The following is a 23,829-nucleotide window of genomic DNA, read 5'->3' on the forward strand; positions in this document are numbered from 1 at the left end:
CCCGCTGAGCAGGGAGCCTGATGCAGGGCTCGATGTGAGGCTTGATCCCAGGACCCTGGCATCATGACCTGAGCCACCCAGGCACCCCTTGAGCTGCTGCTTTCTAAAAGAAATCAAGGGGCACCTGGGTAGCTCAGACCATTAGGTAGTTAAGCATCAGCCTTCGGCTCGGGTCATGATCCCCGGGTGCTGGAATCAAGCCCCATTTCGAGCTTGGGGCATCTCCCTCTCCCTCTGCCTGCCGCTCCCCCTGCTTATGCTCGCTTTCTTTCTGTCAAATAAAATCTGAAAGAAAGAAGGAAGGAAGGGAGGGAGGAAGAGAGGAAGAGAGAAAGAGAGAAAGAAAGAGAGAAAGAGAAAGAAAGAAAAAAGAAATCAATTGCCAACCCCCCACCATACCGCTAAACACAGACTTACTGAATCAGGTCAACATTTTGTAATTTCTGGACTTGGGAACATACCGAAATGTTGATCTCGTAGTTAAACCTCTGGCCTTTTTTTTTTTTTAGAGAGTGTATTTATTTATTTGAGAGAGAGATGTGGGGCTCCATTGAGGGCTCCATGCAGGGCTCCATGCCAGGCTCAATCCTAGGACCCTCGGATGGTGACCTGACCCAAAGACAAACGTTTAACCAACTGAGCCACCCAGGAGCCCCAAAACTTCGGACCTTTTGATGAGAAGAGAGAATTCAAAGAGAATATCAGATCCCCAAACAGGCTGAGTTTTAAACATGTGCTCCCTAATTTCAGGCCACGCTGTCCTGGCATTTTGAGTGCACGTACAGCACACTGGTCCTGTCAGTCTTCAAGCCGTTATCTTACCTGTGTGCAACATTTGCTAGAAGCCTGGTTGCCTCACTCGGCCTCTCTTTGTCTCATCAGCTGACGTAGGCGGCTTCGTCGGGAATCCGGAGGCGGAGCTGCTAGTGCGCTGGTACCAGGCCGGAGCCTACCAGCCCTTCTTCCGTGGCCACGCTACCATGAACACCAAGCGGCGGGAACCCTGGCTCTTTGGGGAGGAAAACACGCAGCTCATCCGGGAAGCCATCCGGCAGCGCTACGCCCTCCTGCCCTACTGGTATTCTCTCTTCTACCGCGCACACGTGGCTGCCCAACCCGTCATGAGGTAAACAGGCTTCACGGGCCCAGCAGCCAATCACACCAGAAACCCCCCTGGCCATTGGGGAATGGAGTAATTACACAGTGATTTCAAGGGAAAAGCTATGTGTTTAATCAAGTGTCCTTCAGATAACTGAGCACCACCTGTGAGCAGGGTCAAGGAGTTGAAGTCACAGAAAAACCGGATCCCCTGCTACTTTGTGATTCAAGTATTAATATTTGATAGGAGACAGATTTTTCAAAGAAAAGGGAAGTGACTGTAACTGAATTCGCTGTTTAATCCGCAAGCACCCTCTCATCGAGAACAATGTATTCCTCCAGTCTTAGGCTCTATCTTACCCTCAGGGCTAAACCATTCCAAGTTTGAGGTGAACATTTTTCCCAGTGTATAAATTATATTCTGATTCTATTTTGGAGGCAGGATGTGAAAAACCAACTTTCTAGGTTAGAGACTATCACAGAGACACACACAATACACCAAGGCTTCCAGATCAGCTGTTGTTAAACCTGGCTCAGATTAGAATCGCCTGGGGAGCTTTTTAAAACTACAGCTTCTAAAGCCACACCTCCAGACCTACTAGGAATCTCCTTGGGTAGATCTCAGGGTCTAGATTTGCTAGAAGTTTCTCTGGCGATTCTAGACATCAGCCAGGTTGAGACTACTGCTTTGTTACTATTCAGTAGGAAAGGGATATATTATTACAAAGGCTAGTGAAGAAACTAAAAATAAGTTTCTCTTACTAAAAAATACCCTTTACTCATGAGGTTGAAAAAAATATTAGAACCATTAAGTTGGTATCCAGATGCACAGATATTGAAGATTTCGTTATCTTTATAAGCCCAAATGCCTCCCAGTTAGTTGTGTAAAACAATAATAATAAAAAAACGAAAACCACACAACAGTTTCTCAACCCTCCAAAAATGTTGCCTGCTTGAAAACAAGTAAAACCAATTCTTTTCATTTAAATAGATAAGGATTAAGGATGCATGAAAGACAGTGACAGCATGAAAACATGGCACGGATTTTATATCGTTATAAAATATGGCTTTACAAACATTTAATTTGTTCCATACTGAATGTGTTATCATCTGGACTGGTACAGAGCTCTGATTCTGCCTTTAGAGTAGTATTTAGTACTCAACAATCAGAAGGAAAAATTGTAGGTACCAGAATTCTCAATCTTTCACTGGAACATTTCAGCAAGTAGATAGCTCTTTCACATTAGGAAAATATATAGTAATCCTAGGAATTACTCCTAAAATCTTAAATCATGAAAAGAGTCTTGGCTCTTTGGCTTTTCCAATTTCCATTGAGTAGTTACAGAACTGAAAACATAGCTGATTTAATAGTACTAAAACATCTAATGATATTGAAATAAGAATTTTTTTTTCTTTCCCCAGACCTCTGTGGATAGAGTTCCCAGAGGAATTAGACACTTTTGGTGTGGAAGATGAATACATGCTGGGTAAGCATGTCTTGATTAATTTTTGTTATGATAAATACTGTAATTATGTTTTTGTTATATTTCCTAGTGTAAGAGCACTAAAAAAGGTAAATCCCTAATCTCAAGAAAACCAAAAAGTAAAAGTAAAAGAAATTCGGTCATTAAGATTTTTAGCATTTTAGTGGAATGATAGCTCTCTTCTAGTGGTCATGTAGCACTTCTTATATTAACTTCATATAAATCCATTCTGTTTGTGGATGCAATTTGAGATTCTTGTTCTGGGTTCCCTCCTGAGCCTTATGATACCCCGATAGGGAATGGAAGTCGAAAACAGTAGACCAGATGGTTACAGTAAAGATTGAGAGCTTACTTCATGTGCAAAATAGGGTTACTGTTGGTGGCGGTGGTGGTGGCCTCTTCTTTAACAAGGGTTGACCACCAAATCCAGGATATGGAAGTTTATCATAAAACCAAGCTCAACAGAAAGTTGCCCAAAAGGTGCATCCTGTTTCTAAAGAACAGAAATCCTAAAATGTAAAAAGCCTAGTGCTACCTCTCCACTCATTCTTAGGTCTCAGTTTAAATAGCTGCTCCCTTGGAAAACATTTCCCTGACCAGAATTGCTGCTTTTTTTTTTTTTTTAAAGATTTGATTTATTTATTTGGCAGAGAGAGAGAGAAAGAGCACAAGCAGGGGGAGTGGCAGGCAGAGGGAAAGGGGGAAGCAGATGCCCCGCCAAGCAGGGAGCCTGGTGAGGAACTTGATCCCAGGACCCTGGGATCGTGACCTGAGCCAAAGGCAGGCATCTAACTGACTGAGCCACCCAGGCACCCCAGCATTTCTTCTAATAGCTAATTACACCTAACTATAGTCAAAGTTAGTCCCTCTTATTACATAACTTTCATTCCATTTTGTGCTTTTGCCTTTTTGGTATTTGTCCTAACTCTAATTAAATTGTAATATCTGTCTTTACTGACTGCAAACCCCATGAGGACAGGGACCTGTGTGTCTTATTTGTCCAGAGCCTAGCATAATACCTAGCACTCAGCAGGAACTCAGTAAGTATTTGTACAATTAAAGAGTGAATTCATAAATGGATGAAATTTATATACATGTGGTGCCACAGTCAAAACAAAATTAATAATCCAGATTGCCTTTAAGAGAATTATAGCCTTCCTAATGATAACTGCCCCTGGATATACTCCTGTCCGTGCTGATCACAGTTCTGGGTAACAGTTGTAGGCTCACCGTTTTCAAAATCACTCACAGCTGACAATGACGCACCTGGAGAAATGAGATGGCTCTTTCAGACTCCTGGCACACTAGCAGCTGTGTGCAAATGAGACCGATAGACTGTCAGGGTCCCTCCCTGTTATCCTAATATGCCGTAAGTGGATGAAAGACGAGTAATAATACAGTCACCATTTTGAGCAGTGGTCCTCTTTCTAACAATGTGTCTCTCTGATGAATCATTGGCTCAACTAACCAAGGTCTCTACTTTCACCAAGTTCATGGTTGAGTGGTGTCTAAGACCACAAAAGCACTGAAAGGAGAAGGATGTTTTCAGACCTCCTAGAATGGTATTCAACTTTATTTCTTCTCTGTTTTTCAGGAAGTGCTTTATTGGTTCATCCGGTCACAGAACCAAAAGCCAGCACAGTTGATGTGTTTCTGCCAGGATCAAATGAGGTGAGAATAAATGACAAAGAGCTACGTAACTTGCATGTCTCCCTTCATTCTGATGATTAGCCCCTGTTAGGAAATAGAATTCTGCATCATGCAGTTGTGAAGACAGCCCAAATGCCTATAGTAACTGAAGATTCTTGTAGGTCATGACCTCAGAGGTCAAGAAACTTAGTGGAAGAGCAGGGAGAAAGATGAACAGGTGGTAACACCAAGGAGGGTCAGCATGGTTCCTTACGTTCGCACTCGCACTTGTGTAAGTGACTCCTTATAAACACACTGAGCCTTCGAGTAGGAAGAAATGTTTCGTCTGCGAAGAGGTGTCAGTCTCTGGGCAGAAGCAAAAGTAAAAAGAGACTTTGCTCTTTGGTTCTGCCTCTGTCTAAATCCTCAGTTTTTGGTACAAAACCTGGTCTCCAGACACTCACCAAAGTAGGTAAAAAGTAACAGTGGTGACTTCCCTTTATGCTCCTCTAGGCTCCCCAGCTCTTTTGTTGGTTATTGTCATTGATAACTATCACGATATAAGATATCATCCTGCACGGCTAGAGCCCATGGCACTGTACCCAGGCAGGACCCGGGAAAGAGGTAGGATTAGCTCCTGGGCTGCTGAGCAGAGGGCCATGGAGAATAACAGCAGCAGCCTCCAGAGACAGACCAAGGATATATGCAAAGGGGCCAGGAGAAGAGGCAGGGCAGGAACCTGGGCACCAGACCAGGGAGAGAGGGTATGGGATGGAGAACACGGAGGAGACAGACCCTGGAGAGAGTCCTTGAGCACTGGAGCATCACCACAGGCTTCTGCAGGCGGGGGGAGGAGGCGTGAAGGTTACCAAACTGATGTGAGACCCCCATGTCAAGATATTCCGAGACTGACTCTGGAATCTGGAGGTTCCTCAAAAAGTTAAAAATAGAACTACCCTACGATCCACCAATTGCACTATTAGGTATTTATCCAAAGGATACAAACGTAGTGATTTGAAGGGGCACATGCACCCCAAAGGTTGTAGCAGCAATGTCCACAATAGCCAAACTATGGGAAGAGCCCAGATGTCCACTGACACATGACTGGATAAAGAAGATGTGGTCCGTATATACAATGGAATATTACTCAGCCATCAGAAAGAATGAAATCTTGCCATTTGCAACAACATGGTTGGAACTAGAGGGTATTATGCTAAGCAAAATAAGTCCGAGAAAGACAAATAGCATATGATTTCACTCCTATGTGGAATGTAAGAAATAAAACAGAGGAACATATGGGATGGGAAAAAAGGGGGGGAAGAGGGAAGCAAACCATGAGAGAGGTTTAATTATAGAGAAGAAACTAAGGGGTCATGGAGTGAGGTGGGTGGGGGATGGGCTAGACGGGTGATGGGCATTAAGGCGGGCACTCGTGATGAGCCCTTGGTGGTGTATATAAGTGATGAATCACTAAATCCTACCCCTGAAACCAATATTACACTATATGTTAACTAACTAGAGTTTAAATTAAAAAAAAATATTCCTGGACTGTCTAGGCAGGTGGTGAGGTCGCTGAGCCAGGCCATGCTCGCTGCTTAGTACCGTCAAGTGCTGGCTTGGTGACACCGTGAAACGTCAGTGCGAGTGTTCTCTGTCCGTCCAGCTTTGCGTGTTTGCTTGTTGTGCTAGTTTCCTGAGGCTGCTGTCACAAATTACCACAAACCTGGTGGCTTAAAACAGCATAAATGTATTCTCTCCCAGTTCTGGAGGATCGAAGCCCAAAATCAAGGTGTCAGCAGGCTTGGTTCCTTCTGGAAGTCACATCACTCCAATCTATACCTCCGTCTTCACACACCTCTCCTCTGTGCGTCTGTGTCACCGCTTCTGTTTCTCTTATGAGGACACTTGTGATGACATTTAGGTCCCACCTGCATAACCCCAGATAGTTTCCTTATCTCAAAATGCTTAATTTAATCAAATTTGTTACCATAGAAAGTAATATTCACTCCTTCACAGTATTAGGAAGTGCATATAACTTTTTGAGGGGCCGCCATTCAGCCCACTACACTTGTCCTTATTGATATGACAATACCCAGGCTTTTCTCCAGAATGTTCATCAATTGTGTTCTTTCCTCTTGGTTTCTCCAGTAATTTGTAGTTATGAAGATGAGGGCTCTTTATAAAGGTTCCCTTGCCAAGTAAAAACCTGAGAAAAAGATTAAATACAACAACAGCTAAATAAATTATCCTGCCAAGCATTTCACTGAGAGTTTCTCAAGTCAATTTTAACAAAGCAGTAGGCTCCCATTAAGAGGATCTAGCTCCCCTTCTGACGTAGCCACATATTAATTTTTTAATTAACGAAAACATTGTATTAATGACCTATCATCATTGCAAGCACTGCAGTGACTGTATAACATATTCCTTCAACACTGTTTCCCAGAGTGTTCTCTGATTGTTTCTCTCACTACATCTTCAAAACCCTAGGTAGATGAGCCAAGCCATTTCTTGCCAGATTTTTACCTCACCAGGTAGCCAGTCCCACATCACACTGTGCAAGGGGCTACCTACAGTCCCTCGTTGTCACTCTTCCCCATATTTCTAGATGACCCATTCCCTGTACTTGAAGTCTTTGCTCAAATAGCTTTTTCTCAGTGAGGGCTTCTCTGACCGCCTAGTTAAGATCACAGACCACTCCCACTGCCCCGGTACTGTCCAACCCCCCTTCATCCTTCATTTTTCCCACGGAACCTGACACCTTTAACATTCTAGATATTTACTGATATGTTTTGTTGATGATCCTTCTCTCCCATTAGAATGTTAGCTTCTTAAGGGCAGTGATTTTCCTCTGTTATGTTCACTCTCTATCCCCAGCGTCTAGACGGGTACCTCACAGGTGCTAGGCCTTCAGTAAGTACTTGCTGAGGAGCTTGGTGACTAAGCACTAGGTCTGATCTGCATAGTACTTGATACCAGTTTTACCCTTCCAAGGCTGGGCCCTTTGTATATAGCACCGGAGTATACACCCTATACATACACCTCTTATTCTAATTATTTCTGGAAATGGTAGACAGATAATCCCAAGATCTTATGTAAGTCAGTTTTTTGGGGTTTTTTGTTTTTTGTTTTTACCTTTCACTCCCACTACTCTATCTAAAGCTACTGGAATCTGTCAAAGAAAGACATTATAAGAAAAGAAAGCTAAGATAATATCCCGCATAAACACAGACATAGTAGAAATCCTTGACAAAACATTAGCAAACTCGATCCAGCCAAGGATAATACATGGAGACAAGGTGGGGTTGATCCTGTTGAATTAGTTCACTGGAGCTGACGACGGCCCTCTCACCTTCATCACAGGACAGGGCAGCTCTGGAAAGGAGGTGGTAACCCCTCGCAAGGAGGTGACCTTGTGAAACAGACTGCAGCTGTCGGAAATCATATTGGGCTAAGAGAGAGAAAAAGAGGTTTTTGTTTCCATGCTGCTGCTGCTGCTGGTGTCTTAAGGATTTATCCTATCAAATTACTTTGTAGGACCTTCTTGGTACTTCAGCAACTAAACTGCCTTGACAAGGATCCCAGATAAAAATCTGAACCTCGTCCCTGAATTGTACTCTGCTAAAAAATTATACTATAGTAGCGATCCAAGTTTCCATTTGTCTTTCTCCTGGATCTGTTTCCTTCTCTGACACTTTCCTTTTCTCCTTCCTCATTTGTAATTTATTTGCTCACAATATGCTTTTCTTCGTTATTGCTTTTTCTTTCTTCCATCAACTTTTTTACTCTAAACGCATTAAGTTTATAAGACAACGAGACAATAAAATCCATGAGGGCAGAAACTATGTCTTTCTGTTCACTCACGCATGCCTAGCAGTGCTGGGCATGTGGTAGGTTGTTGGGAAATAACTTCTGGATGGACGGATGGACAAATGAATGGCCTTTTAGTGAACTTAATCCATCACAGTACTGAGTTAGTCCTTTGGGATCTTCTTAAAAACATAGGTTTCTTGCTAACTTCTACTCAAGATTTTTTTTTAATTATACTTATTTTAGCCTTCCAGTTATTTGAAATCCAGATAAATGAATGTTTTAGTGAATAATGAAATTGTGAGCAGAGTTGCTCATACACTCTTTTTCATTAGGGTCTGTTCCTTTCCAGGTCTGGTATGACTCTAAAACATTTGCTCTTTGGGAAGGAGCACAAACTGTGAAGATCCCGGTCGCCTTAGACACTGTAAGTTACTTTCAGGCTGTTATTTTTACCTGTTGCACTGTATCAGTCTGCTTGGTCTACCATCATAAAATACCACAGACGGGGTGGCTTAACCAACAGAAGTTTATTTTCTCACGGTTCTGGAGGCTAGATGTCCCAGAATAAGGTGCCAACAATTCAGTTCCTAGTGAGGACTCTATTCCTGACATGTAGGCAGCCACCTTCTTGCTGTGTCCTCACATGGCAGAGGGAGAGAGTGAGCTATTTCATGTCTCTTCTTATAGACACTAATCCTATCAGATGAAGGCCCCACTTTCTGACTTCGTTTAACCTTAATTACCTCTTTCGACGCCCTATCTCCAAATACAGTCACATTGTTGGTTAGGGCTTCAACATAGGAAATTTGGAGGGGCCACAAACATTCAGTCCATAACATGTCCGTACATGGAAGGACCCAAGGACATTAGTGTTCTGCATAACACATACAGAGAGAAACACAAAATAGATGAGGGGTTGCCTAGGGCCAGGACAGGGAGAGGGTTTGGGAGCAATGGGGAATTACTGCTAATGGGTACAGAGTTTCTTTTCGGGATGATGAAAATGGTTTAAAATTGATTGTGGTGACGGGTGCATGACTCTCAATTTACTAAAAATCATTTAATTGTACACCTTAAATAGGTGAGTTGTATGGCATGTGAATTATACCAATAAAACCTTGAAAACATGAGAAAAAAGTATCAACATATAGCCTGATTTCACAGTATGAAACATCAGGGACAAACAACTCTTCCCCATGTATTTACATTTGTATGTCTACGAAAAATAATACTGAAAACAGAGTAAAAATGGTGGTCACTACACACACCATACAGAATGTCCTTCTGCAGGACCAAGTCACAAAACATGAGTTTTCTGTTGTAACCCTGGCCCTCTAGGCCCAAGGGAAGGCTGTCAGTTATGCTGTTAGAGTCATGGGGCCCCATCCGGCCTGAGCTTGTGGAGGGAAGTTTGCTCTTGCTGCTAAATCGCAACCACTACTGCAGGCCCTAATCGTTAAGTGAAATTTATCATTAAGTGAAATGTTAAGATTAATAAAGATATATTGATGTTATTTTTGAAAGCTATTATCAGTAGTGTGAACTCCACAATAAAACAATTTCAGATGCCAACTTTCAGATCTAAAAGAGACCTTAACCATTCATCTGCTCCAGTCCCTCGTGCTTACAGGTAAAGAAACGGAGTTCAGAAACGTTAAATTACTTGTCCAGGGTTGTGGCCAGATCGTGGCAGCACCGAGATAAGACCCCAGGTCAGCTGCACTCCCACTTCAGAGCCCATTCTGTACTAACTTACTACCTCGGTCTTTGGGAAAAAAAGAAAAGAGAAGCGATTGGTTGATGAGGGGGAGATAAATGCGCTTTACTTGTTGCTGCCGACCGTGAGTCAGACAGAGGGCGGACATCTTGGCTGCTCCACCCTCACTCCCAACTTCATTTATATTCTTGTGCTTTTTCTCCTCTTGTACTTTACTCAGAGCGAAGTACAAGCCTCCATATGATCCAAAGGGCTTCCTTGCAGAGGGTTGTACGGTCCTTGCTGGGAATGCCATTCCAGAAGAACCACAGGAATGGGCCATGCCTGTAACACTGGGGTTAGAGTCACTTCAGGTGTCTTTGGTGGCCTCTGCAACAGAAGTTTCACAAATTTACTCTGAGAATTGAGTCCGTCATCCTGGTGATGCAGGGAAGCAGGGAGCAGGAAGAGTATAGACTGTAGTAAGGACAGAGTCATCTCTCTGAAACCAAGAAACCATAACATTTTATATGCACACGTACATACCTGTGGGCCTACTTACGCAGGCACGAAAACTCACTCCTTAGCAGGGCCCTAGAAATAAACACATGTATTACGTTGACAAGAAAATTAAAAATACAAAAGAGGAACTACTGATAGGATAGGCAGAGTAGATAACAAATTGACGAAGGGTGAGAAGTTTCCCTGATAATTAAAAAATGGACCATTTTTTAGTCTTTGATCTCTTTTCCTTTTAATGCCGTGGCTTCCATATTTTCCATCTCTGTGCTCACAAATTTCTTTTGCCTTTGAGTCTATACTTGTAAAGAATGGGAGTCTTGTACGATGAAATACTTTTAGATTCTACATTGAATTTGCTTTCTATGAATGCTCCTTCCCTGAGAGCGTTGTTGTGTTGTAGATACCGGTATTTCAGCGAGGTGGAAGTATAGTACCAGTAAAGACGACTATAGGAAAATCCACAGGCTGCATGACTGATTCCCCATATGGACTCCGGGTGGCCCTGAGCACGAAGGTATTTGGAAAATGTTACCTTTACACATCTCATTCGTTACTACTTTACCTCTTTACAGGAATGGTGGCCTTTTGAATATGTGACCCTGTAAAAGCGAGAGGCCCCAGGAACGGGATGGGTGCTTCTGATGTTCTTCTAGAAGTCAAAGTTTGGAATCATGTCTGAATCATTGTCCAGCTTGTCTGCCTTTCCTGGAATTGTTCTTAAGAGAACTCTGAGAACTAGAAATGATAGAAATTTCCTCCTGGGCACCATGACCCTTGCTGCTGTGCAGCTTGGCATTGATTACCACTAGACTAAATGCCCATTGGGCCTACTCAGCCTGCCGCATGGATTAGCCCTAAAACTCAGTGTTCTGTAAAAGGGTGCCTGGATCTATGCAACATTTCAGGAACACCAACCCCACACAATGACTTCTGTTCTTGTCAGATGGCTCAAACAACTGAAATCTTCCGGGGTAGAGCTTAGAAAGATCCAGAATTTGTATGTCCTTTTTAGAAGATCTTTTGAGCCAAATGAAACCCATAGCAGACTCCTTTCCTATCCCATCTATAGTACCAACACAAACTCTTACTCTTCTACAGGACTAAACACAAATTTATACTCTTATACAAATATAAAATAATTAAACTTTCTTTTCCATCTGTTTCACTTAGACATTCTTCTTGGGCCAAATTATGAGCCTCAGACTACGGAATAAATACAAGAGACTCAAGGTCCCTAGCACATCAAGCGTTGTCAATGAACAGTAAACGGCCACATGGAGTGCTGTGACTTTGTTTGACATGCCAAAGAGGTCCTCCTACTGAAAGGAAGTAGGAACTAGATGCCATCCTCTAAATGGATGGCTTCTAAAGATAGCTGATCCTGTCCATTATATATAAATTTTGTTAGCTTTAGTTTCATTCTGTGAACTTTCTTGACCTGTCATCACATTCTAGGGTAGTATTTTCAAAGAAGCCACCTATGCCACTCACCATATTTTGTAGTTTAAATTTTTTTCAATAAGATCTAACTCTTTGAGCTCCTCTTATATGACTTCCTTATTCATATTCTTTCACTAATGGGTATTGAATGTATATATTTATACGACTACGTTGTACAGCTTGAATATTAAGTTTTTGTTTAATAAAATTTTTCACAAATTTTTTAGGCCCGTTAGTGGATGACATTCTTTTCCTAGTAAGCTATTATATAAGCACATCCTCTATCCATGATTCACTCTCCAGGATTCTGCCGTGGGTGAATTCTACCTCGACGACGGCCATTCATTCCAGTACCTCCACCAGAAGCAGTTCTTGCACAGGAAGTTTTCATTCTTGTCGGGGGTTTTGATCAACAGGTAATGGCAGCTAAAAAGCTGTGTGCCTTCTTAAATATGCAATCCTCAAAAACGCAGCGACTATTTTAAGGTACTATTCAAAGAAACTAATGATGAAGGCCCTTTGTGGAGTATTTTTTTCAGCTTCACAAAGGTGTAATTTGGCAAGTAAAATTGTAATATATTTAAAGTGTACAACACGGTGATTCGCTGTATGTATATACTGTAACAGGATTCCCCTATCAAGTTAGTTAACTTAGCCATCACCTCACATATTTACCGTGTGTGTATGTGTGTGTGTGTGTGTGTGTGTGTGTGTGTGTGTGTGTGTGTGTGTGAGAAAACACTTAAGCTCTACTCTGTCGGCAAATTTCAGTTACATAATATAGTATTGTCAACTGTGATTCTCAGACCATATTCATCTTATAACAGAAAGTTGGTATCCTTTTACCAGCCTCTCCCTATTTTCATTTACAAATACAATTTTATTTCTTCCTTTCCAATTTAAATGTCTTTTATTTCTTTTTCTTGCCTAATTGCTCTAGCTAAGATATCCAGTACTATGTTAAACAAAAATGGTGAGAAGTGGGCATACTTTTCTTATTTCTGATCTTGTTTCAGCTTTTCCCCCATTGAGTATGTTACCTGTGGGCTTGTCATATACAGCTTTTATTAAGTCGAGGTTCTTTCTTTCTTTCTTGAGAGAGAGAGAGAGAGCACGAGCATTGGGGTGGGAAGGGGCAGAGGGAGAGGGAGAGACAGAATCTTAAGTGGGCTCCACACTCAGCATGAAGCCCAGTGTGGGGCTCGATCTCATGATCCTGAGATCATGACCTGAGCTGAAATCAAGAGTTGGACATTTAACCCATTGAGTCGTCCACGCGCCCTGAGGTACATTCTCTCCATACCCAATTTTTTTAGAGTTTTTATCATGAAAGGATGTTGAATTTTGTCAAATGCTTTTCCTATACCTACTGAAATATTATTTTTATCCTTTTTTGTTAATGTAATGTATCACATTTGTTGATTTGCCTACGTTGAAGCATCTCTGTATCCCAGAAATAAATCCCACTTGATCATGGTGTGTGATCCTTTGTTGAGGAATTCTACATCTGTGTTCATCAAGGATGTTGGCCTGTAATTTTTTTTTTCTTGTACTGTCCTTGCTAGCTTTAGTATCAGGGTAATGCTGCCCTCATAAAATGAATTTGGAAGTGTTCCGTTTTTTGGAAGAATTTGAAGACGATTGATATTCTTTAAATGTTTGATAGAATTCAGCAGTAAAGCCATCTGGTCCTGGACTTCTCTTTGTTGGCAGTTTTTTGTTTACAGATTCAGTACCCTTACTCCTAATTGGTCTGTTGAGATTTTCTGTTTCTTCATGAGTCAGTATTGGTAGGTCGTATGTTCTAGGAATTTTTCCATTTCTTCTAGTTTATCCAGTTTATTGGTGTGTAATTATTCATAGTAGTTTCCTATGATCCTTACTATTTCTGAGATATCAAATATAACATCTCTTTCATTTCTGATTTTATTTAAATTCCAGTATAGTTAACATACAGTGATATGTTTGATTTTATTTGAGTCTTTTTTTGTCGGTGAATCTAGCTACAGATTTGTCTATTTTGTTTGTTTGGTTGTTTTTTTTAAACTAGCTCTTAGTTTCATTGACCTTTCCTGTTGATCTTTTTAGCCTCTGTTCCATTTATTTTCACTCTGATCTTTGTTACTTCCTTCCTCCCACTAACTTTGGGCTTAATTTGTTCTCCATTTTATAGTTACTTGAGGTGTAGAAGTAGATTGTTTATTTAAGATTTTTCTTTTTCTTAATGTAGGCATTTATTGCTATAAACTCCCCTCTTAGAATTGCTTTCCCTGCATCCTGTAAGTTTTGGTATATCGTGTTTCCATTTTAATCAGCCTAAGATATTTCATTTCTCTTTTGATTTTTTGTTTGACCCATATGTTATTTAGGGGCATGTTATTTAATCTCCATATATTTGTGAATTTTCCAATTTTCTTCTTGTAGTTCATATCTACTCTCCTACCATTATGGTCATAAAAGATGCTTGACATAATTTCAGTCTTTTTAAATTTGTTAAGACTTGTTTTTAGTCTAACATATGATCTGTCCTGGAGAATGTTCTATGTGTGCTTGAGAACAATATGTATTTTCCCGCTGTTGATGGAATGTTCTATATATCTATTAAGTTTATCTGGTCTAACATGTAGTTGAAGTTCACATTTTCCTTATTGATGTTCTGTCTGGATGATCTACCCATTGGTGAAGGTGGAACACTGAAGTTCCCTGCTATTACTGTATTGCCGTCTATTTCAACCTTCAGATCTACTAATATTTGCTTTATATAGGTGCTCTGATATTGGGTGCATAAATATTTACAAATGTTATATAACCTCTTAGTGAATTGACCCATTATATGACCATCTTTGCTATTATTACAGTTTCTGGCATAAAGTCTGTTTTGTCTGATATAAATATTAGCTACCCCTGCTTTTTTTTGGTCTCCATTTGCATGGAATATCATTTTCCATCCCTTCGCTTTCAGTCTGTATGTGTCCTTAGAGCTGAAGTGGATCTCTTACAGGCAGCATATAGTTGGGTCTTGACTTTTTAACCATTCAGCAACTCTGTCTCTGTTGATTGGAGAATTTAGTTCAAATACACTCAAGTAATTATTGGTAGGTGGTTTGGGGGCCCATACCTCAGGTGGGGCCTTAAAACTGGGGCAATAGGGGTGGTCCAAACCTTTCAGTCTTCAGGGAGAAGCTGGGAGTTCTCCTCCCAGTCATATGGCACTGTCCTGGGGGTGGAGGTTACAATGAGCGTGTTTCAGCCTTTCCCACCTGATTTGAGGTGGCTGTTTCCTTAGTCACCTGATGTATGAGAGTCACTCAGCTAGTTTCTATATTGCTAAAAGGGAATTGCTCTACACGTAGCTTTACATTCAGTTCATCCACAGGAGGAAGGAAATTCAGGGGCCTCTTATGTTGCCATCTTGGTCTGGAGTTTCTCTGAAGTATTTTTCAATCACTCTACGAACCTTCCTTCCCTACTGTCTCCATCTTCCTGTTCTTCACTCTCTAAAAAATAAAGAAGAATTCACGTTCTGATTAATCCCGCTTATCCACCCATTCAGCAATTCATTAAGTATCTGATTTCTTAAAAACTGATTGCAGTGTCCAAGTCACATTTGAGACTTCAGTGTCCTTAGGTGATTCCTCTCCGCATGGCTTGTTAAAGGGAGGCTGGTTTGGCTACTGGTGAGGCAGTCCGCGGCACAGGGAATCACGTTCCCATCTCTTCATCCTAGTAAGCATGACAACCATATGGGTCACGCCTCCATAGGGAAAGCTGGGAGGGGAACTCCGAAGGCTAGGATGTTGACCTAATAACCAGTCCAAACCTCTATTCCCCTCATTTTCCTAACCACATTTTTATCAATTCCAGTTGTGCCGACAAAAGAGGTCATTATCCCAGCAAGTGTGTGGTGGAGCAGATCTTTGTCCTAGGCCTCAAGAAGCAGCCATCTTCTGTGACCACCCGTTCATCTGGTGAGGAAACAGGTCATTTGTTTTTGTAAACATGGAAGTATCTGCAGGAAAGAAATGATTAGTCCTAAAACTGACATAGCACGCTTAGACAAGTGGACCCTGCGCTTTCTGATGGAGGTCAGATATACTGGTATCTAGACGGAGCAAGACCATCCTGCTTCTTCTTATCAGCTGGGCTTTCTGCAAACTGTAAGCTGTTGATATTTTTCTAAGGGAAATTATTTGGGGCTTGAAATAATATTATAGCTTCTCTGAATGTATTTTTAACTGTAGATATCTGTAGCCCCAGAGAATCCTACCCATGTTTATGGAGTTTCTTGAAGGGCTATATCCTTTCTTACCTACTGAATTTCTTGGATAAATCACTTTGTTCCTTACAATTTCTTTTCAACAGTCTTGCACTCAAAATGATGGAGTGTTTAATGTTTAAAAACATTCATGGACATCCATGGGTAAAAGTGCTATTAAATTAGATTCTCCTAGGTGGGGTATTAGGTTTTATGACCGAGTCAGAAGTATTTTAGATTCAAAGGAAAGATTTTTCTCTCCTAGATATTCATCAAACTTTTCCTGTTATTGTCTTGATATTTAGATGGTAAAGATGAGCCTGTGGCTTTTACATATTGTGCCCAAATGTCCACCCTGCATCTGGAGAAGCTCTCACTGAACATCGGGGCTGACTGGGAGGTTCACATCCGATGATGGCGCCGTGCACTGGGGCGAGCACAGGAAGCAGCCGGCACCTTCCAGCCTGGGCCTTGGCCTGTTCTGAGATCTGTGCTGCATGCTAATTGGTACATGCTAATTGACTTCTCTGGCTGAAAATTATCCTTCATTGATCACCAGTTTACTAATGAGAATAGATTTCAGGTTTCACATTTTTAGAGGCACTAGTCATAGTCTTTGTGTCAAATACTACTTCTCCTAGATGCAAGTAGCCATGAGACATTTATAGAGTTCATTAATCTTCCACTGCTTCTTGGACCGTGGTGCTGTGGTAAATGCCGGGGCCCAATGAGTAGCTTCTCTTTGAGCACAGCTGGATGGTTTGTTTTTTTTTTTAAGGAAACTCTACCCCCAACGTGGGGATTGAACCCACAACTTTGAGATCAAGAGTCGCAGGCTGTACCAACTGAACCAGCCAGGTGCCCCTGGATGGGTCAGTTATATGTGAGATGTGGGCCAGCCCCACCTTGTGTGGCCCATTGGTGGAAGCTTGCCTCAGGCCACATGGCAGAGTCAGGCTGGCTACAGCCACTGAGTTACTCAAGGCCTGTCTCCAAGTGGACAGCAGCCTCTGGTACCCCCCCCCTCCAAGCTATCTTTCACCTGCTTAGACGTGAGCAAAACAACCCTTTTGTGCTTGCAACAGAGTTTCTCTCCCCTAAAGATTGACTCGGAAGCACAAAGGATTCTTTTCCCTGTCAGGCTTTTTGGGCTTCAAAATTCCTAATTAATCTTCTTAAAATCCTTTACTTATCTTAATTGCTTTTATTAAATCCTGTTTACTAGCCACAGAATATTTGTAACATGAGTAAGCTATAGCTTCTAATTAATTATAAAATGAATACCCATGTCCCCACTGCTGAACTTCAGAAATAGAACACAGGGCTGGGATGAGGCTGAGGTAAGTGAGGTGCTTGCCTTGATCAAAAAATTCCAGGGGGTACGAAAAATGCAATCATCAAAATAAGTGGTATCTTAATACAGTGTTTTTAAAAATCAAAATCCATGCAAAAAATAATGAACAAAATATCAGAATTTTAAATAAAGACAGGATCGGTATTACGAGGTTTCCTGTTCCCTCAGCTGCAGGACGGCTGGGCGTGGGCTGGAACGTTCGGACACGCCGGCCCCTCAGGGTGCTTGCCGCTCTGGAGCCGCCAGTGACTCCCTGCCGCCCGCCAGCCCATCTGCGGGCGCCGCCTGTCCTCAGCGCTCCCAAACCAATGCGCGTGTTCACGTGTCCTTCACTCAGCAGCTTGCCAACTGCCGCCTCTGTGCCTCGTGTTCCCTGGGCCGAGGTACCCACCACCTTCCCCCCACCTCTGCAAATCTTACCATCCCTCGGGCCCGACTCAAAAGCCACGGTTCCATGAAGCCTTTCTAACCACCCGAACGCGCCCGTGGCCCTGTCCCCGTGAGCAGTGATTTTGCCCATCTCCGAAATGTTGCTCCACTTACAACGTGTGTTCGACTTCGCATTCTCAGGGATGGCCCCTTAATGTCCCAGTCTTGTCTGTCTGTTCCCCTGCTGCACTGGTGTTCCGAGCACGGTGTATTTGCCTTCTGTCGCTCAGAGCGGCATTACACTTGGCTTTCAGTAACTACTGGCCACAAGTGGTTAACTGATGGATTTGATTGAGTAAAAAATGAAATTGAATGTATTTGTTTCTGATTTACTTTTTTGAGAGGACTCTTCCCTCTAGACGTCGTAGATGTTGTGCATTTCCTTGTGGACACCTTTCATGCTATCAGTTGAGATCTGGGCTTTGCACCATTTATAGGCTCACACAGACATTTGCAGATTCTTTGCTATTTCTGTAAGTTTTGCAGTTCAGGAGAAAGGAGGAAGCCGACAGTAGCTGAAGCAGTATTTCCCAGCCTCAAGCTTCCCTTAGCAACCTACAGTAAGAACCTGAAAACGGGGTGATTTTACCTAATATAAGTGTTGGCTTTTAATAGCATTTAAAGTTGAATAATTAAGACCTATCTTTAGATTAACATTTATTGCATTAATTCCTCCATGTGAAATATTCTGGGGGGAAGAAATGAATAAGAACTAGTAAATTAGTGGGAAACTGCTCTACCTTGGCCCAGAATGATACTGAAGAACATTGGCCTGGAGACATTGAGTAGAGAGAGATACCGTTGGGTGTTAATAGTTCTCTGCCCTTACTGCTTCTCCCCTCCCCCACCTCCTGCTCCTGCAGCTGCGCCCCAGAGCTGTGTGGGGGTGAGTTGACCTACAGGGGTCTGCTTACCTTGTTGGGGCTAATTCTTGACATGTTTACTCAGGAAACTGGATTTCATGTAAGAATTAGAATAATTTCCACAGAGATTGAAACAAAGCTCTCAAATGCATAATGTGTCTAAATGCCAAGGAACGAGCTGACAAATTTGTTTAAAATCAGAAACTGCCCAACGGAAAACCAGGCAAAGGTCGTTCATAAAGTAAAACAGATAAACCAAGCATGAAGGATCCTCAGCCTCATTAATAATCAAAGAAATGAATTTTTTAAAGATTTTATTTATTTGAGAGAGAGAGCATGAGAGAGAGAGAGAGAGATCACGAGTAGGGGGGAGGGGCAGAGGGAGAAGCAGGCTGGATCCCAGGACCATGACCTGAGCTGAAGATGTTTAACCGACTGAGCCACCCAGGCGCCCGGTGAATTTTTTTCCCCCTGACTGGCCAAGATGAAGAAGAGTGATACGCCAGTTAGAATGGCAAAAATAGACAAGGCAAGAAACAACAATTGTTGGAGAGGATGTGGAGAAAGGGGATCCCTCCTACATTGTTGGTGGGAATGCAAGTTGGTACAGCCACTCTGGAAAACAGTGTGGAGTTCCCTTAAAAAGTTAAAAATTGAGCTACCCTATGATCCAGCCATTGCACTACTGGGTGTTTACCCCAAAGATACAGACATAGTGAAGAGAAGGGCCATATGCACCCCAATGTTCATAGCAGCAATGTCCACAATAGCTAAATTGTGGAAGGAGCCGAGATGCCCTTCAACAGATGACTGGGTTAAGAAGTTGTGGTCCATATATACAATGGAATATTACTCAGCTATCAGAAAGAACGAGTTCTCAACATTTGCTGCAACATGGACGGCACTGGAGGAGATAACGCTAAGTGAAATAAGTCAAGCAGAGAAAGACAACTATCATATGATTTCTCTCATCTATGGAACATAAGAACTAGGATGATCAGTAGGGGAAGAAAGGGATAAAGAAAGGGGGGGTAATCAGAAGGGGGAATGAAGCATGAGAGACTATGGACTCTGAGAAACAAACTGAGGGCCTCAGAGGGGAGGGAGGTGGGGGAATGGGATAGGCTGGTGATGGGTAGTAAGGAGGGCACGTACTGCATGGTGCACTGGGTGATATACGCAACTAATGAATCATCGAGCCTTACATCGGAACTGTATGGTGACTAACATAATATAATAAAAAATCAAAAAAAAAAAAAGATGAAGAAGAGTGAAAATGTCCAGTGCTGATGTTGGTGTGGGGAACAGTCATTCTCATGCATCACTGGAATTATAAATAAGTATAATCTTCAAGGATGAGTGTCTGGCAATAGTGTCAGAACTTTAAATCTGCACTCTAAGCCAGCAATTCCACTTCAGGTAAGTCAGGTAAATGGCTCAGAGCTACTAACTGCAGTGTGATTTTCACTGTGGAAAACTAGGAGTAAGCTGCGGTCTTTAACAGGGGGCTGGTTAAACATAGCCCTTTCATACAGCAGAATACTGTACAGTTAGGAAAGTAACAACCTGTATGTACATCAACATAGAAGAAATGTTTTTAGTAAAGGTTTATTGAGTGATTTCATTTATGCAAAAGTTATCATAAACTGAAATTGAGGGACATCCTATACTCTTCAAAATGTAAAGGCCATGAAAAATAGGTCTGAGGAAATGTTCTAGATTGAAAGTGGTACCAAAGAGACATGACAACAAATGTGTGGTCCTGGGCTGGAATCTGGACCTATAAAGAGCATTATTTGGGACAGTTGGCAAAATCTGAATGGGATCTTTTGATTATGTGGTAATTTTTCTAATTCTGAAGGTTATACAATAATTACATAGAAGAATTTCTTTGCTTTTAGGAAATACTAAAGTATTAAAGGGTAATGGGTCATCGTATCTCTAACTTACTCTCAAATGGCTCAGAAAATGTATGTATGAGAAGGAGACAGAGACAGAAAAAGCCAAAATGAGTTTAGATGTTACAGTTGAGAAACCTGGGTGAAGGTTATATATAGGAACTCTTCATGCTGTATTTTCCACTTTCCTATACGTTTTAAACTATTTAAAAAACAACAAGTTGGGCCATGTCTCTATAATATCTAACAGCTTTAAATGTTTGCTTTCTAGTATTGTAAACGCTTATAAGCTGTGGCATGTAAGACAGGATGAAACAAACAGCATTAATACAAGAACATACCTCGATTCTAAGGCTGGAAACCACTTCACAATGTTCCTCAGATCAGCTCTTCACTGAGAAGTTCAGGGCCACACCAAGTCCTCTACTTCAGGGACACAAATACCGTCTTCTTGTTAGCTAGGAAACAAAGGGGAGTTACTCAGATCTGAGGGCTGAAAGCCATCAGCGGGAGGGAGGAAGGGAAGGAACAAAATCAGGGAAGCACTGTGTTTTGTCTTGCAGGACAGCCTGCAGCCCGCCAAGGAGACTCCCCAGCCGGTGTTCACCAGATAGCCTCTTATGTGAGCCAGTGGAGGCCAGCTGGGAGCTGAGGACCTGCCACAGAAGCCCCCCTGAGTTGTCCTAAGTTAACTTAGCTTATTAGAGTACTAAGATCTCCTCCTATGGGCTGAGTTTTCTGCCATTTTTTGAACGTACCATGTATGTGCTAGCATGTTGACATGCTGGGCATGCTCAGTTGAACCAAAGTGCCTGAGCATAGAATATCTCTAAGTTTCTTAATATATATACAAGCTCCCTGCCCCCTGCCCCCTAATACACTGAATAAAGGCTTCTTGTACTAACCCCACAGGAAGACCGTACTTTGAGAGCTATCTTCCTTTCTCCTTACTTGTAACAAGCAATAAAAAGGTCTTTGTTTTCAACTTACTTGGGTTGTGTTCAATTTAATGCACACCAAACGGCAAAGCCGTCGAGTCCAGTCACCCTCTGAGCCCAGGCCGGCAGCACAGGCCGGCAGCCCCGGCCCCGCACCCACATTGTGGCAGCGCTTCGCTGGTGCTCCGCCACAGAGGTCTCGCCCGACTGCAGGAGCTGACCGAAGAGCCTTCAGGAGGGTTCACACTAAGAAATGGAATACATGCTTACATGTTGATGGGGGCATTTATTTAGGGCAGATGACCTGTATAGCGGCCAGAGAATGTCCTCCCTGCATTTGGAAGGCCGGCTTGGTCACCGTCCTTCTCTTCCCAGATCTGAGTTATCCAGAAGATCCTGGCTGTGGTAGATCTGAGGTGGTCAGTTCCTCACAGAAGTGATCCCAAGGTTTGGTTCCAGTTTGACTAGGTACCAAGACATTCTCTGTCCAAGGAGGCTGCTTGCTCTTGAGATTGACCTGTAGGACTAACTATGTTCTGGGCACAGCTCAATTTAGAATAGGTGAACTCCCATGTGCCAACATGACCAGGGCCAATCCCATATCAGGCCATTCTCCTAAAGGCTCCCTAGAGGAGAAAGCACAGATTGTTGCCAAGAGTTTGTCTTAAAGTTGTGCTGAGCCCTATATCCTAGTTAACCAAAACCAGTGATCCAGGGGCACCTGGGTGTCTCAGTCGGTTAAGCATCTGCCTTCGGCTTAGGTCCTGATCTCCAGGTCCTGGGACTGGCCTGCGTCAGGCTCCCTGCCCAGTGCAGAGTTTGCTTCTCCCTCTCCCCTCCACTCATGCTCTCTCTTAAATGAATAAATAAAAATCTTAAAAAAATAAAACAACAACAACAACAAACCAGTGAATCCGATCGCCATGGCCATAGAGAAGACTGCGATTCTGGAGTTTGGTCTGTGGGCAGGGCTCTTTCACTTTCCCACATCTCTTTCAGTATCGGGATATCATAATGATAGGCAGCAGAAACACAGTCAAAACATAAATATCCAGAGCTTTTTGGTTTTTCACCCATAATTGACCATCCTACCTAAAAGCCTTCTGGAAAATGGAATTCCTATGACTCTCAAACTTCCCACTCCACTTTTAAGATTTCTACCTACCAAACCTTCTGAATGCCTTGGGTGAATTCCAAGGGCAGCATCCTAGACTAACTTCTCAGCCCAGGACCTAGTCACCAGCAGCTCCACCGGAAACAGATTACCATATTAACTGCAGACAATGGAGGCCATATAACTAGATTCTGGGAGAGAGAAAGGATGGCATCTGATATCAGATCCGCCTGTCTTATGACCAGCCTCGCAAAAGACTGCAGTGCCGCAGAAAGGCCAGCCAAAATTCGACAGCTGCTTCTTGACAGTTGTTTCCAGCAGGGCTGTGGTATTAGATTCCTCTCCAGTCAGAGCTAAGGGAAGGGGAGCCCTCACTATTTATAGCATTATTGGAGTCTTAGTTATGCATTCAAGTCCTTCCCTGGAAATCAGAAAACCTGGGGTCTAGTTTGGTTCTGCAGCTAGATGATCTTGGCCATGTCAACCTCTCCAGGCTTTGATTTCTTCATTTGTTGAAGAAAAGAGATAATTTCTAAAATTCTATGAGCTTTCCATGACGTCACCGTAAAATTACACCAGATAGCTCAAGTTTCCTCATGTAAAATAGGGTTAATCAAACCTGCAAGGTGGTCGAACAGATTTAAAATATTCTATGTGGGGGCACCTGGGTGGCACAGTCCATTAAGTGTCCAACTCTTGATCTCAGGGTTGTGAGTTCAAGCCCCACATTAGACTCCACGCTGGACGTGGAGTCTACTTGAGAAAAAAAAATATGTATCGTATTTAGTAAGGGACAAGTGGGGAGAGGTAGGGAGAGATAGGTGGGGGCTACATGACTAGGCTCACACAGGGTGCTGCGTGTTCAGGCTCACAGAAATCCCAGATGCAGAAGCTAAGGCGTGCAAAACCAGAGATAAGAGAATATAATGAGACTAGCAAGACTACCTCATTTGTCTTAAATGTCAGAGACAAGATATCTCTATAACAGCTACCGCTGGACCACTGAAAATTACCAAACTTCAAGGAAAAGTGAACATAGTTGGGGCACCTGGGTGGCTCAGTCATTAAGCATCTGCCTTTGGCTCAGGTCATGATCCCAGGGTCCTGGGATCGAGCCCCGCATCAGGCTCCCTGCTTGGCGGGAAGCCTGCTTCTCTCTCTCACACTCCCCTTGCTTGTGTTCCCTCTCATGCTGTCTCTCTCTATCAAATAAATAAAATCTTAAAAAAAAAGAAAAAAAAAGATCTAACAATTAAATGCAGTGCAGGAGCCTGGATCGGATCCCATAACAGGAGAGGA

The 23,829-nt window shown here is 42.5% G+C and overlaps 2 protein-coding genes across 13 annotated transcripts in view; one reads left to right on the plus strand and one right to left on the minus strand.

Moving 5' to 3' along the window:
• GANC (glucosidase alpha, neutral C) overlaps positions 1-21,448 on the plus strand; it is a 74,417-nt gene extending 52,969 nt beyond the window's left edge. For 2 of the 4 annotated variants that reach the window (XM_045771380.2, XM_045771391.2), the window contains 8 exons: positions 883-1,126; positions 2,521-2,585; positions 4,177-4,253; positions 8,371-8,445; positions 10,640-10,753; positions 11,983-12,095; positions 15,544-15,647; positions 16,240-18,034. In XM_045771380.2, the coding sequence (XP_045627336.2) occupies positions 883-1,126; positions 2,521-2,585; positions 4,177-4,253; positions 8,371-8,445; positions 10,640-10,753; positions 11,983-12,095; positions 15,544-15,647; positions 16,240-16,349 (902 nt within the window). In that variant the 3' untranslated portion in view covers positions 16,350-18,034. Of the gene's footprint in view, positions 1-882; positions 1,127-2,520; positions 2,586-4,176; positions 4,254-8,370; positions 8,446-10,639; positions 10,754-11,982; positions 12,096-15,543; positions 15,648-16,239; positions 18,035-21,041 lie in introns of those variants that run through there. The other 2 variants (XR_015723146.1, XR_006775175.2) reach the window with 2 other exon arrangements.
• LOC123775874 (uncharacterized) overlaps positions 2,130-23,829 on the minus strand; it is a 52,554-nt gene continuing 30,854 nt past the window's right edge. For 3 of the 9 annotated variants that reach the window (XM_087859124.1, XM_087859125.1, XM_087859122.1), the window contains 4 exons: positions 20,820-20,936; positions 9,848-10,219; positions 7,561-7,659; positions 2,130-6,417 (listed from right to left, as the gene is read on the minus strand). In XM_087859124.1, the coding sequence (XP_087715250.1) occupies positions 6,370-6,417; positions 7,561-7,659; positions 9,848-10,060 (360 nt within the window). In that variant the 5' untranslated portion in view covers positions 10,061-10,219; positions 20,820-20,936 and the 3' untranslated portion in view covers positions 2,130-6,369. Of the gene's footprint in view, positions 6,418-7,560; positions 7,660-9,847; positions 10,220-10,263; positions 10,312-20,819; positions 20,937-21,468; positions 21,659-21,686; positions 23,543-23,829 lie in introns of those variants that run through there. The other 6 variants (XM_087859129.1, XM_087859127.1, XM_087859126.1 and 3 more) reach the window with 6 other exon arrangements.

This window comes from Ursus americanus, chromosome 36 (assembly GCF_024610735.1).
Source record: "Ursus americanus isolate L20-20 chromosome 36, mUrsAme1.1.p, whole genome shotgun sequence".
NCBI classification, from domain to species: Eukaryota; Metazoa; Chordata; class Mammalia; order Carnivora; family Ursidae; genus Ursus; species Ursus americanus.